We start from the raw sequence: 14,974 nt of genomic DNA, 5'->3' as shown, positions 1-14,974 counted from the left end.
GTAAGATCATGGAGAATTGAGACTTCAGTAGTGTTACAGAGCATGCTCAGTACAAACCAAGCAGCAAATGGGGGGGGGGGTTCCATTTGCAGTCCCACTGCACACATATCACCCCTTTCTAGGGCCACTAAGGCACCTGAAAACCAAGTGCCAAATCCCATTCTCCAGCTCCAGGATGGGTTCATGCTCCTCACACCCTGAATTCTCGGTTTTCTAGGTGACATCTTCCCCCGGGCGTCTCCCTGGCTGGCTGCATTCTGGGTATTGTTCACTCTGATTCTCCTTGCTGCTGGACCTTGTGCATTTCGTGAATACACAGGTGAGGGGGCTGTTACTGGCATGTTTAGAGCCCAGTCCTAGAGGGCACTGGGATGGGACATAGGAGCTTCTTACTGTTCAGCTATTGACATTGGGTTGGTTTTAGGCTGTAAACCAAATTAGCAAACACACTGGAGTGCCCAGCCCCACCTGTATTAGTGAATTGCTCAGTGTTTCCCCTTCCTTCCCTGTCTCACGACAATGTCTGATTCTGTCTCACAGCCAAGCAAAAGGCCTCACAGAAGAAGAGATCTAGAGAGAAGACTGGTAGGTTGGCTGCTCTGAAAGCTCTGTGACTGGCTGGTATTGTCTGGGGTCTCAGTATGATGAAGAGGATGGTACCAAACGGTCTCTGACTAGTAACTGCTCACCTCCCCCACATTCGGACACACCCTGATGAGAACAAATTGACCATTGTGTTTTTTGCTATAGAAACTCCATGGTTAGTGCTTAAGGCCTATGATATTCCCTGCCTGTGGGATGGATGCAGCAGGGAGTGAGACTGGACAGAACATGCCAGAGAGGTGGCTGGGGTTCTCACTATAGGGACATCCTGGGAGAGCCCTGAGCATCCCCCTCTTTCATCTCCTTTGTCCTCTGCCAGCCCGCCATTTCTCTGGCCAGGAAGGTCTGGATGAGGCTCTCCCAGCACTCAGTGCTGTTCTGTAACAAACCAAAGAAGGTGCTTTGGGGCTACTGCCCCTACCACCCCTCCCCCCCTCCCCGGGCTCTACTAGTCCAGATCAGGCACCAGCCCAACACCTGATCCATACATCGCCCTTCCCCAGTTAAACTCAAGGAATCTTTTCAAATCTAGATAGTTACACTGGTTCAAGCGGTGGTGCAGACAAGGCTAATGTCATCCAGCTGGTCAGCAGAGTTCCCAGAGCTAGCTTTGTGTCTCCCTTCATGGTGCACATTAATGTGTGCCTAGGTGCACATAAAAATGTATTCCACATATGGTTGGGAAACGTCTGCACATCAACAGAAAGGATTAGAGGGAAGGTTTCAGTACAAATGCTGTGCAAAGCTGGATAACTGTTCCTTTCAGGTGCATATAAGCAAACCTAGTAGAGAAAAGGGCTTCTTCCTCCTGCATCCCGCCCCCCCCCCCCCACTCCCAACTTATGATTTTAATGGACCTAAATGCCAAAAATTCTGTAATCAAAAATAAAAAAAAAATTCCCTTCTAAAAATGTATTGTCAACACAGATAACTTATCTTGTCTGTAGTAACTATGTTTCTACATTTGAATACTATACTGTAAAATCTTCAGAATTCTTTGGACTTCCCATTACTGTGCCATGGTGTTATGAGTGAACAATAGACCCTCTTAACTTTCTTTGTGGGCTCATCTTTTGATCATTCATTTTTGAAAAGTTAAGTGAGACTTTCCAAACTTGGTTTTAAAATGATGCTGTCTTCAATAATTGTGATTTAATTGTCCAATCAGAGAAATTAATGTCTTGCTACATGAACTCTTAATTTTCAAATTGTTTGAAAAATGTCGAATTATAAAGTGGCAACATTTAAAAAAATTTCACCATCATCCCTGTCACTGTTACCTCAGATTCTTCCCCTAGCTATAACACAGGGAGCGTGGGGACCAATGGACAGATGAGTGCTCCTGAGTATTTCAAACACAAAGGAATTCACTCTTCAACAATATGTCACTGATGCCTAGATGACAATCTAGTAGCACGTGTCATAGAATCATAGAACCATAGAGCTAGAAGAGACCTCAGGAGGTCATCAAGCCCAGCCCCCTGCTCTAGACAGGACCAATCCCAACTAAATCAACCCAGCCAGGGCTTTGTCAAGCTTACACTTAAAAATATCTAGCGATGGAGACTCCATTATTTCCCTAAGTAACCATGCTGACTATTCTTGATCACTTTCCCCTCCTCCAAGTGCCTCAAAATTGATTCCTTAAGGATGCCTTCCATGATTATTCCAGGGACTGAGGTAAAACTGACCAGCCTATAGTTCCCTGGATTGTCCTTCTTCCCTTTTTTGAAGATGGGCACTACATTTGCCTTTTTCCAGTCATCTGGGATTTTTCCCGATCTCCACGACTTTTCAAAGATAATGGCCAAAGGCTCCTCAATGACATTTGCCAACTCCCTCAGTACCCTCAGATGCATTAAGTCCGGACCCATGGATTTGTGTACGTTTAGTTTTTCTAAATAGTTCCTAACCTGTTCTTTACCCACCAAGGGCTGTCCATCTTCATCCCATCTTGTGTCACTTAGCGCATTAGTCTGGGAGCTGACCTTATCCATATAGACAGAGTCAAAGAAAGCATTGAGTACTTCAGTTTTCCCCATATCATCTGTCACTACGTTACCTCTTTCATCCAATAGGGCCCCCACACTCTCTCTGATCACTTTGGGTATGTCTACACTACCCCCCTAGTTCGAACTAGGGGGGTAATGTCTGCATACCGAACTTGCTAATGAAGCCCGGGAAATTCAAATCCCGGGCTTCATTAGCAAGTTCGGTATGCAGACATTACACCCCTAGTTCGAACTAGGGGGGTAGTGTAGACATACCCTTTCTTCTTGTTAACATGCCTGTAGAAACCTTTCTTGTTATCCTTCACATCCTTTGCCAGTCACAATTCCAATTGCGCTTTCTCCTTCCTTATAACCCCCTGGCATTCTCGAGCTGTACATTTATAGCTCTCCCTGGTCATTTGTCCAAGTTTCCACTTTTTGTAAGCTTCCATTTTGTGCTTAAGTTCACCAAGTATTTCCCCTGTAAGCCAATTCGGTCTCCTACCATGTTTGCCTCTCTTGCTACGCGTCGGGATGGTTTCTTTCTGTGCCTTCAATAAGGCTTCTTTAAAATACTGCCAGCTGTCCTGGACTCCTTTCCCCTTCATGTTAGCATCCCCGGGGATTCTGCCCATCAGGTCTTTGAGGGAGTCAAAATCTGTTTTTCTGAAGTCCAAGGTGTGTATCATACTACTCTCTTTTCTTCCTTTGGTCAGGATCCTGAAATCTACCATCTCATGATCACTGCTTCCGAAGTTGTCACCCATCTGTACGTCCCCTATTAGTTCCTCCCTGTTTGTGAGCAGAAGGTCAAGCTGCGCACGGCCCCATGTCAGATCCTTCAGCACTTGTACCAAGAAGTTATCCCCAACATTCTCCAAAAACTTCCTGGATTGCCTGTGTACTGCTGTATTGGTCTCCCAACAGATGTCAGGGTGATTAAAGTCAACCAATGAGAACCAGGGCCTGCGATCCAGAAGCTTCTCTCAGTTGTATGAAGAAAGCCTCATCTATTTCATCCACCTGATTCGGTGGCCTGTAGCAGACACCAACTACAACATCACTGCTGTTGTTTGCACCTCTAAACTTAACCCATAGACTCTCAACAGGCTTTTCTCCCTCTTTATACTGGAGTTCAGAGCAATCGTAGTGCTCTCTTACATACAATGTTAACTCCTCCTCCTTTTCTCCCCTGCCTGTTCTTCCTGAACAGTCTATACCCTTCCATGACAGCGCTCCAGTCATGCGAGTCATCCCACCAAGTCTTTGTTATCCCAATTAAATCATATTTTTTGGACTGGGCCAGGGCCTCCAATTCTTCCTGTTTGTTGCCCAAGCTTCTCGCATTAGTGTACAAACACCTCTGATAACCAGTTGATTTCCCTACTTTCTCCATTCGAATCAGGGATCCTCCTGTGTTGTTGTTCCTCTTTGCGTTTCTTCCCAATATCCGACTTTCCCACTTCCCTCAGGGTTTTGGTCACCATCCCCAACGAACCCAGTTTAAAACCCTTCTCACTAGGTTTGCAAGCCTGCCCGTGAAGATGCTCCTTCCTCGCTTGGTTAGGTGGATCCCATCTCTTCCTAACAATCCTTGTGCCCAGAACAGAGTCCCATGGTCAAAGAAACCAAAGCCTTCTCTCTGAAATCACCTACACAACCATTCATTTACTTCCTCAATTTGATGATCCTTTGCTCAGTCCTTTCCCTTCAACAGGGAGAATGGACAAGAAAACCACTTGTGCTCCAAATTCTTGGATCCTTCTTCCCAGAGCTATATAATCTGCAGTAACTTGCTCAAGGTCATTCTTGGCTGTATCATTAGTTCCCACATGGAGAAGCAGGAAGGGGTAGCGATCCGAAGATTTGATCAGTTTTGTAAAACTCTCAGTCATATCCTGAATTCAAGCTCCCGGTAACCAGCACATGTCTCGAGATTCCAGGCCCGGATGGTAGATGGATGGCTCAGTCCCTCTTTGGAGGGAGTCCCCGATCACCACCACCGATAGTCTTCTTTTGGGGGGTGGTGGTCGTGGAACCCCCATTCCTAGGACTATGCATCCGATGCCTTCAAGTAGATGGTGTTCCCTTCCTGTTTCTTCCTTGTGAGGTCCCTTCCAAAGGATTCACCACCACAGAGCCTGTGGGGACAGTATGAAAGCGATTACTTGCTTCTATAGCATTGGCGGATTCTTGTTCTGGCATTTTTCCCCTTCTAGAAGTTACATGCTGCCAGTTCTCTTCCTGGTCCTGTAGTGCCCTCTCTGGCTCTTCCACCTGCCGTGCTTGCAGGATTAAATGCTGTCTTCTATCGAGAAAGTCTTCATCCTCTCTGATTGAGCATAGGGTCAACACTTGGGCCTCCAGTTCTCTCATTTTTTCTTCCAAAGTGGCAACCAGCTTGCACTTCATGCAGACGAAATCCGTTCTTTCTTCCGGGAGGAAGACAAACATGGTACATGCTCTGCAGGTAACAACAGCGGACCTATCACCATTCATACCTGCTGTTCTGGAAAAAGGATTTAAAAGAAAGGCAAGAGAACCTCACCCCCTTCCCTCTCCCCTTCCAAACTCCCTTTCTTAACTCCCAGTTAGCACTCATCTGTTTGCAAACTCCTTGGTCGCTTGCTCATTGCTTTATAAAACCCTGGACTACCTGAAAGTCCCTCCCTGTACCAAGGCTCAGCCAATCAGCAGAGGCTTCTAGAATTCAAACTTTAATTAGAAGCCAACAGTTACCAGCTGTTGTGTCAGTGCATCAAAAGATGCATTGAATATACTTGTTGGCATTTCTAAATAAGAGTTCCATGCAGTGATCAGTTTTCTTATCCACCATGATTTAATGCTCTGGGGACTGTCTTGCTACCTCAGTCATATCCTGATTGGGCAGGTAGTCAGGCTTCATACCAGCTCCCAGGCTAACTCTGCAGTTGGCAGGTGAGCCCTGGAGAGTGGGGAGCAAGTGACAGAGGGAGGAGATGATGTGGGGGGATTAGTGGATGGGAGCTGCAGTTTTGAAATATTACAAAGTTGGTAACTCTAATCAGCCGGGCTGCTCCAAATCAAACCTGCCCCTCCCCATGCACCAACCCTTCTCTTCCCTTCCCTCTGTGTCCACTCCTCCTCTAGCCCCACTCTGATCATCCATAGCTACCCCTTCCTATCCTCTCTCCTAATACCTCCCCCCCCCACCCTGCTTCTCTCCTCTAGTGTCCATCCCTCCCTTCCAGCGTCGACCCTTCTGCTTAACTCCCACAACTGCCTGGTATCTGCACCTTCCTGGTGCCTCTCTTTTTCCTGACTGTCCCAGCTATCCTTACCTGCTTTCTCCCTGTTTCCCACCCCCTTACCATCCTCTGCCTCAGTTCCCCTCTGCACCCTCAAACATAACTTGCTCCATCCCCTACCTTTCTCATGCCCATCCCTCCTTTCTACCCCTCTGTTCTGGACACCCACTGCTCCCTTCTCCTCTTCCTCCCTCTTGCCCTCATTGTCCCTCCCCTCTCCTCTCCCAACATTATACTGTCCCCTCTCTTCCCCATCCCCACTGGCACCTCCTCTTCCCCTTCTGCACTTTTCCTCATTGTCTCCTCTTGACCCCCTGGAATTTGACTCCCCATCCTGCCTGTTGGTGTCTTCCCCTTTCTTTCCTGCCTTGCTCCCCTCCTCCGCACAAGCCCCTTCCTTTCCTCACCTACCTTCCTCTTCCCTGAGCCTGCCCCTGGGGCCACCTTCCATTTAGTTTTCCCTTTGCCCCTTCCCTCACCTTCTGTTTGTATGTAGAAAGCAGTTTGCAGGGCTGGAGCTAGGTGCAACACTATTTTTATTACCATGGTCTGGCCCCAGAAGGCCCCACAGCCCCAGCCATAGCTGATCTCAGGGTAGGACGACATGCTGGGACTAGAGCAGAGGCCACCTGTGATGCTGTTTATAGTACTGCAGTCCAGGTCCCCGCAGACAGCCCCAGTTCCAGCTGGAGTAAAGAGTCAGCCTCACAAGGCCTGCTTTAGCTAGGGCAGCCTCACTGAAACAGCCTCATCTCACACACCATGGCTCTAGGTAGAACAAAAGGGTAGCCACTCACTGCCAGGAACCTACCAGGCCACTGGCTGCCTCCACCACCACTCACCTTCCGTTCCAGCAGGCATGTGAGCAAAGAGTGTTGCTGCACAGCTCTTAAAATGATGAGGGCAGACATAATTTTTTTAGTGCATGGCCGCACAGGTGTCTAGGGATTTCCAATAGCCCCTGATTAGAAGGGATGCCCATTATGTTTTTATCACAGTACAACAAGACCAGAAGTTGCTGAGTGCAGTTAAAGGTAGTAAGAAATACCCCTGGCAAATGTAAATACTCCTGGCCACATGTAAAGCAATCACATGGTCCCAGAGCAGCACCCTGTTACTATTGCTTATAATAACATGGGAGTAAGGACGGGAAGCTGCTAAGAAAACAGCCCCTCATTTTTTAAATACAATGTTGGCAGACCTGTAACAGTGAGTCTCTTTTCTCTTCCACATTTCAGAAGCTGAGAAGGAGACCTTGAGAACAGGTACTTGGCTTTCACACTATATATAGAGAGAGAAATTACCACATTCATTGTGTGTACTTCACTCACCTCCCTGATCATCCCCTCCGCCCGCCCATGCCCTGGAAATAAACAAATATTGTAGTTTACAGCTCAGATTTCACTGTCTTTCTGAGCAAGGGAGAGTGAATTAAATGGATAGCAGGGCTCAGGGTAGATCTATACAGCCCAACAGCTAGATTATGGGGCTGCGAATAGCAACACAGACCACAGTGCCACACTGTATACAACCTCATGGGGATGGTTTGGGTGCAAACTACAATGTTCATAGTTTGCATTAATGTTGACCTGTTGGAGGAAGGCTGCATTAGCTTGAATGAGGTGCTGTTTAGTGCACACCAGCAGCATCCACTTGGGGCAGCTACAATGTGGCATTTTGAAGTGTGTTGCAAATTGCACCCTTCTAGTTTGAATTACAGAGCTGTGTAGACAAGCCCTGAGTCACGAGCTGGGCAAATGTCCTCCCTGCAGCTGTTTGCCCATATCTCAATTCTGAAATGTATAATCCCTGCTCTCCCAGGGTATGTCTAGACTACAGGGTTTTGTCGACAAAACTATACCTGCGTCTACACTACCACTGAGTTCTGACGACACAACTTGGTAGTTTTGTCAACGGTGGTAAACCTCATACTACAAGAAAAAACGCCTTTTGTCGAAAAAGTTCTGTCGACAGAAGGCATTATTGCATCTACACTGTCCTTTGCATCTACACTCTCATGTCGACAAAGTTGCTTGCTTTGTTGACAAAACTGGATGCAGTCTAGACAGTCTTTGTCGACAGAAGCTTTGTCGACAGTATCTGTCAACAAAGCCTCTGTCGACAAAAGCCTGTAGTCTAGACGTATCCCCATTGCTGGGCTTCCTGCCTGCACCTAGCTCTGCCACAGCTCTTCAGTCCCCCACATTGCCTCCCTGCCATCCTAACCCTCACCTCCCTACAACAATGCCAGGCTATGTCTACACTGTACGCTTCTTGCACAAGAAGCCTTTTACACAAAAGTTTTTGCTCAAAAACTTCTTGCGCAAGAGCATGTCCACCTCTGAAAGCGTATCACAAAAGTGATACGCTTTTGTGCAAGAGCGTGTCCACACTGCATGGACACTCTTGTGCAAGAAAGCTCTGATGGCCATTCACAGACTGGCCATCAGAGCACCCGTGCTTTTTTCGATAGGGGTTTCTTGTACAAGAAATGCCTGTGGAGTGTCCACACTTGATTCTTACTGCAAGAACTCTTGTACAAAAAGGAGTTATGCTTTGTAGAAGGATGCTTACCTACACCAGAAAAAGCCCTCTGTTCTGCCATTTTACTGCCAATGTACTTGTGCAAAAGTGCATTTGAGGTGTGGATGCACCGCAGATTTTTTCACAAATACCTTGCAGTGTAGATGTAATTCCAATGTCTTCAAATCCTCATCCTGACCTCCTGGGCATCCCAGCACTGAGTTTCCCAGTCCTGTCATCCTTTTCCCGCTTCCCTGAGAGTCCAGGCCTGATCTGCAAATGAGTAGAGCCCCCAAACCCTATTGGCCTCTGTATGGGCCCCATCACCCATGTAGTTCCCCTAAGAGCCTGGCAAGGACCTGACCCCATGGCTCTGTCTACACTGCAGGCCTCTTGCGCAAGAACTTTTTGCGCAAGAGTTTTTGCGCAAAAAGTTCTTGCACAAGAGCGCATCCACATTGCCATGGCAGTGTGGACGCTCTCTTGCGAAGAAAGCTCTGATGGCCATTTTAGCCATAGGGGTTTCTTGCGCAAGAAATCCCTATTTTCCATCCACACTGCCTTCTTGCGCAAGAGCTCTTGTGCAAAAAGGCTTATTCCTTATAGAAAGAGGAATAACTCTTCCACAAAAAGTCCTGTGTTCTTACAATGTACTGTACTTTTTCTTACACAAGAACACACTTGTAGTGTGGATGCTCTTCAAGTTTTTGTGCAAAAACTCTGCAATCTAGACATAGCCCAAGTATTTAAGTTTGGTCAGAAAATTCAGTGTCACCCAGCCCTACAGAGCCCTTCCCCAGCTAAGCTGCTGACAGCCACTGACTCTAGAGCTACTCGCTTTGCAAATCAGCACCACACAGGGATTGCATAGCACATAAATAGGAGGTCTGAGGCCAGGTGTCAGGCTGCAGCAGGGCAGACCTCTCTCTGTGGGATACAGGCTCTGGTGTGATACTCCCTCTCCTCATTCTCAGCAATGGCAGCAGCTGGGTATGCTGCCCTTGAGTGCAATATTTGGATCTGTTTAAGCGCTAATGTGGGTCCTTGTCTGATGTATGCTGTCAGTTCTGAGCCCCTTGGGTTTGTCTGTCCTGCAGCTGGAAGGGAGCTTTCTAGCCCAGGTGGCCAGACACACAGTAGCCCTGCTGGAATGAGGTTGTTGACAATAGCTGTGTGATGGTTAGAGAGGAAACAGGACCAGGCATCCCCAGGGAGTGTCAGTGGGTTTGTACTTGAGCTATGGGCCTAAGGCCCTGCACTTGATACCCAGCTACCCTTCTGCTGCCAGTGCCCAGTCTGGAGCAGAACTAACACTGGTCTGTGCCCAAACTGGGACGCTTGCTCTGGTGGCAGTGCAGTTGCACCCAGCGTTTGTCAGGGCCCGTATAACTGTGCTCAGAATGAATCACTTGGAACCCATAATGATTCCTTCTCTTCTCTCCCCAGAGTGCCAGGAGCTGCGTGAGACACTCAGTAAGTTTATCCCCCTCCTCCATATTTATTGCCAAGGCCAGATCCCAGATCTGAGCTCCAGTACTTCCCAGAAGCAACTATCCCTAGTTACAGCTGAAGTGTGTAGCTTTGATAGGCCAGAGAGTTGAGGGCGTCAGAGCTGGATTTGGATACAAATCCACGTCTCCTATCAAAGTTAGATGGTTTGTAAATCCCATCTAGAATTTGTATCCCTTAAAAAAAAAAAACCTGTCTGCTGGGGGCCACCACGGCCAAATAGCAGCTTCTGACAGGCCAGAATTATACTGTGGGTGGCTCTGGTGTAAATCCAGATTTTCTCCGGTGAGGCACTTGGAGATACTGTGGATTTATAGCAGCATCACTGAGAGCAACATTTGCTGCAGTCCCTGACACTGAGAGACTATATAAAGCAATCCCTGAGAGCTGGTCATTGCTATTAACAAATCTCTTATCTGTACGGCAAAAGGGCCTATCTCTCACTACACTCAGACAGAACATTTCCCCTTCGACAGGGAGGGCCCAGGAACCATGAATAAAGTGACTGTATGATCCTGTATCAGCGCCCAGAACAGAGCCCTCTGCCTAAGTGACAGGGACTAACTCTCTCTCTTTCCATTTCAGACATGGAGGATGCAAAGCTAGGTAAGAAGACATGTTTTCATATCACATTTCACATCACTCAGCTCCTATTTTTCAAAAACCCTCTCCTAGAATGGCAGCTCCTCTCAGAACAAGTTCCCTGTATTTGCTGGGTCCTTGACTATGTTTATTCCTTTTCCCTTGCAGGTTTCAGGCGGGCTCGGAGTTACATGGGTGAGTGGGGCTTGGAGGGGCTGAGGAGAGTCTGTGCTGGGGTTCGTGGTACCAGGGTTACATAGTTGGGCTGTCAGAACTGTGGGGTCCCCATGGGATAGGCAGGGGAGGGCAGGTGCTGGCCTCAGAGCCATGGGGCTGGATGCTGTGAATGGCTCCAAACATGCTGTCCTGAGCTGAAAGCCCCACACCCTTGGACAGCTCTCTCCACCCTCAGTTAGCCCTGACCTCCCTCCCCCCGATCTTCCATTGGCTTCTCAATGATGAGCCATCCCCTACTCTGTCAGCTCCATCAACAACCCCCTCAGTTCTCCCATAAAGCTTGCAGAGCCTTCATCCCTGGCACTCTCCATGGGCCCCAGGAACCCAAACGCCTCTCAGATCCAGAGCAGGGGGCACTGAGTGGCTGGAGAGGGCCCAATGCCCCACTCCAATTCCCTCACATCCCCACCATCTCAGGATCCAGGCCCACTTAGGGTATGTCTACACACCATCACATTTCAAAATAACCTGTTATTCCAAAATGTCCCTTACTCTCGTGCAATGAGGGTTACAGGGACATTGGAATAGCTAGCCCATTGCATTTTGGAATAATGGGTGTGCTGTTAAGATGTGGGATAGTTATTTGGGTCTACCTTCACATCCCAAAATAGCGCTGCAGGCCTCACAACCCTGCCATTCCCCAGAGCCCAGGGCCAGATCCAGGTGAGCAGTGACAGACCCACTAGCCACCCCAACTCCCACCTCTTTGTCCTTCACTCCGGCTATCCTGGATGGAATCTCTCCCCTGTGGGATCACCAACTGAACCAGGAGTAATAGGGTTATTCTGATTTCTCTCCTCAGTTCCCATCACCCTGGAGCAAAGATGTACACACACCCGACTCCTCTTGTCTGAAGATGGCAGAACAGTCTGGCACAAACCCGCTAACCCAAGGCTGCCTACCCCATTTGAGCCCCTGGTCACTGTGGGAAGGGAGGGGTTTTCTGATAAGGAGACACAGGCTTGCCGGGGGTACTGGGAGGTGGAGGTGGGGGACAGCCAAGATTGGGAGCTGGGGGTGCTGAGCGAGACTGTGAGGGACAAAGTGATATATCAGAAGCTGGACAGTTTCCCCAAGGAGTGTTGCTGGTCTCTGGGGAGATCAGCAGGGCGGTATCACCCCAGCAAGGCCGACACTGTGATCCAGAGCTGGGCTGTGAAGCCGACAGTGGTTGGGGTGTTTCTGGATCTAGAATTGGGGAGTCTCTCGTTTTACAGTGTCAGTTCAATGGCCCTGATCCTGGAGATTCCTGTGGAAGGTTCTGGGAGACTGTTCCCATTCCTCAGCCCTGGTCACTCTGCAGGGCAGGGTGAGGGGAAGCCCCTCAGCATCTGCCCCCCCAGTGACTGGGATTTCCCCCAGACATTAGGATTTAGTGAGTCTGTTCTTCAGAGAGATTCCACAGCCCTTGCACAGCCCCCTGCCCCCAAGAACGGGGACAGGACAGAAAACCTCACAGAGCCACCTGGAGCTGGAGAAACAGACCCATTGTGTAACCCTGCCCCTGGAAACAAGCAAGTGGAAGAAAACAGAGCAGGGCATCTGTGAGAGAAAGTTTCCAAAAGTTCCTGCCCATGAAATTGATCCTGAAGAGGTAGCAGGGGGATGAAACAGAACAGGAGCATCCACCAGTGGAAACATCCCCCAAAGAGAAGGGGGAAAAGAAACACCAAAACCTCCAGATTTGAACCTTCTCTCCCACATCAAACCCTCCTATGGGGGAAAAGGACTTGACTCCAGAAAGGTATCTTTGGCACTTTTGTTCCAGGGATACTGGGCCAGGAAACACTACCAGGGAATCAGACTCAAATACCAACAAGTGAGAAAGAACCTCGCACTGAAATGAAAGTGAGGAAATGGTGACACCTCAGAAATTTCCTCCTTCCCTGAACTTCATGGACACCATGGCCAAGCATGATAATGCTTTAAACCAAACTCCTGTGACATCAAACTGTGCTAACTGAAGGGAACTGTGTTAAAGTTGCTGTTCTATGTAGGAAATTCCATACACAGAGATCAGGGATTGCAGAGGGGAAGGGTCTTGCAGTGGCCCTGACTTATTCCAATTATAGATATACATACTGCTCCTGTCAGCTTCAGGCCGTGTGAGTGGTTGGCAGGATTGGGCCTTATACGTGTAGTCCCCTTACTAAAGGGGCCTCTGTTTTATTCTGAAAAGACCCTGTGTGCTACAATCCAGACTACAATTCCCATGACCCCTTGGAACAAAAGAGGTAGGAGGAGGGACTCTTGTGAGAGAGAGGAGGCTCTCTCCATGTGCTTGTCTTGGAGTTTGGAACCAAAGGGGGAGCCAGGCTGCTGCAAAGGACATTGACCCAGTGCAGGGGCTGTTGGATGCAGCTACTACATGCCTGTTGGAACTGGGAGTTAGCAGGCTGCTTCCTATAGGCACAGCATGAGGCAGTAAGTTTGGGCCTTGCTGGAAGAGTGCTGCCTGGGACAGAGCTGCTGTCTAGCCTGGACCAAATCCTCACTACAGCTGCAACATCAGCGCCAACGCAAGCAAGCATCTGGGACTGAGTCTAGGGGTGTGCACACTCTGGGGTGGGGTCACTGTTAGTACAAATGTTAGCTGTCTAAGCTTCAGTTACTGTTATGTGTTTTATTAATGCTATTCATTGCTAATCTGTTAATCCCTGTTTAGTTAAGTAAAGATTGTTTATTTTAAAGTGTTCTATTAGATGTATATGATTTGTAGTTGTTCCGGAATTAGATCCAGCTTTATGTTGGAATGAGTATATTCCTGGAGGCTCTCAAGGCACCAGTGTGTGTACAAGGCCAGCCAAGTGGAGGCACCACCACTTTACATTCATTACATGCAAGAGACTTGCATTCATTACAAGCAAGGGGGTGGGTAGGGCTTTCCCTAACTAAACACCATCACCACTGGGGTGCCCAGGATCTCTTTTGGGTTAAAACATCAGGCGCCCAGGCACACCTGTGAGTGTGACCTGCTCCCCAGTAACCAGGGGGGGAAAAGGGGGGTTACATACGCATCAGACTCGGTTGTCATGGCCATGCTCTGAGTAGCACCCCGAGGACAGAACCGGTTCCGCAAGCCTCCCCTGGGTTCTGGCAGGGCTGGCTGGACTCACAGGGAGCGGGGAAAATGCTGCAGAAGCTTTTCCTGGAACAAGGACATGGGGAAGTTCAGACACTGTTGGAAATTAAAGCTGGGAGTGGAGTGCAGGAGGGGATCAGGCTGCCAGCTGCAGCATTGCCAGGTCTCATGGTATTTGCTGCTCCCTTAAAGCCCCAGCTCCTGGAGTCTTGCAACTGGGGGAAAATCTCAGCTTTGTTTAAAGTAAAAAATAAATTTCTAGCCTGTGGCTAATGTTGAGCTGTAACATGTGACCCCACTACCTGTGTGTGCCATGTCTGGCTTCACTGCTGGGGGAGCTGCATTTGAACCCTAGGTCTTAGTAGTAGATTTATTGTCATTCTGGGACCAATGGATTCAATCACAGAGGTTCCCTCAGAATTCCAGGGTGTTTGGATCTCTGGGTTTTCTGTCAACAGGGGAACGTCTAGACTGACCCGCTCTGCCAACAAACAGCTGATAGGCAGAGCGGGGCAGCCATTTAAATTTAAATGAAGCCGCGATTATTTAAATCACGGCTTCATTTCCCTCTTCTGATCTTTCTAATCTACATGCCTCTGTTGACGGAGGCATGTAGTTTAGACACACCCCTACATGTGAAGCAACATCATTTCTGCACCACACCGCCGGATAAGGACAATAAGGGACCATGTCTACACTAGCTTGTTAATTCGAACTAGGTAGGCAAAGCAGGCGACCGGAGTTGCAAATGAAGCCCCGGATTTAAATATCCTGGGCTTTATTTGCATGTTCCCGTCTGGTCACCATTTTGAAATTCCACTAACCCAAATAACTGCCCACGGCTACATGCAGCAGTGAAACGGTAATTCGAACTAAGTCCTTAATTCGAATTAACTGTTACTCCTCATGGAATGACTCTCATGCCACCTTTCACAACCTGGGCAGCCATACGCCTGCCAATGGATGTTGGCAGTGCCGATACTAGCCTGACCAACCTGCCTTCCTGCATCAGTGGCCTGTCAATAATCAATCCAGAAACAGAACCCACCCTCAAAGATGGTGGCAACCTTCAGGCTGAGCAACACAACCATCGCCTGCCAATGAGCAGATTTGAGGCCTTGGTCGAGGGCCTGGAAAACTCCCTAGAACTTTCAAAGCCA

The 14,974-nt window shown here is 48.5% G+C and overlaps 1 protein-coding gene across 2 annotated transcripts in view; it reads left to right on the top strand.

Moving 5' to 3' along the window:
* The window catches only part of LOC106731834 (butyrophilin-like protein 9), a 28,227-nt gene extending 14,574 nt beyond the window's left edge, over window positions 1–13,653 (top strand). The window contains exons 6-12 of one of the 2 annotated variants that reach the window (XM_075915477.1): window positions 218–319; window positions 541–585; window positions 7,120–7,146; window positions 9,851–9,877; window positions 10,499–10,519; window positions 10,664–10,690; window positions 11,535–13,653. In XM_075915477.1, coding sequence (XP_075771592.1) covers window positions 218–319; window positions 541–585; window positions 7,120–7,146; window positions 9,851–9,877; window positions 10,499–10,519; window positions 10,664–10,690; window positions 11,535–12,280 — 995 coding nt within the window. In that variant the 3' untranslated portion in view covers window positions 12,281–13,653. The remainder of the gene's footprint in view (window positions 1–217; window positions 320–540; window positions 586–7,119; window positions 7,147–9,850; window positions 9,878–10,498; window positions 10,520–10,663; window positions 10,691–11,534) is intronic. The other variant, XM_075915475.1, reaches the window with a different exon arrangement.
* The last annotated feature ends 1,321 nt before the right edge of the window (window positions 13,654–14,974 follow it).

The sequence above is a fragment of the Pelodiscus sinensis genome, unplaced genomic scaffold, assembly GCF_049634645.1.
Source record: "Pelodiscus sinensis isolate JC-2024 unplaced genomic scaffold, ASM4963464v1 ctg34, whole genome shotgun sequence".
NCBI lineage: Eukaryota > Metazoa > Chordata > Testudines > Trionychidae > Pelodiscus > Pelodiscus sinensis.
Note: the sequence above shows the minus strand (reverse complement) of the source record. Positions and strands in the feature narration are given on the sequence as shown.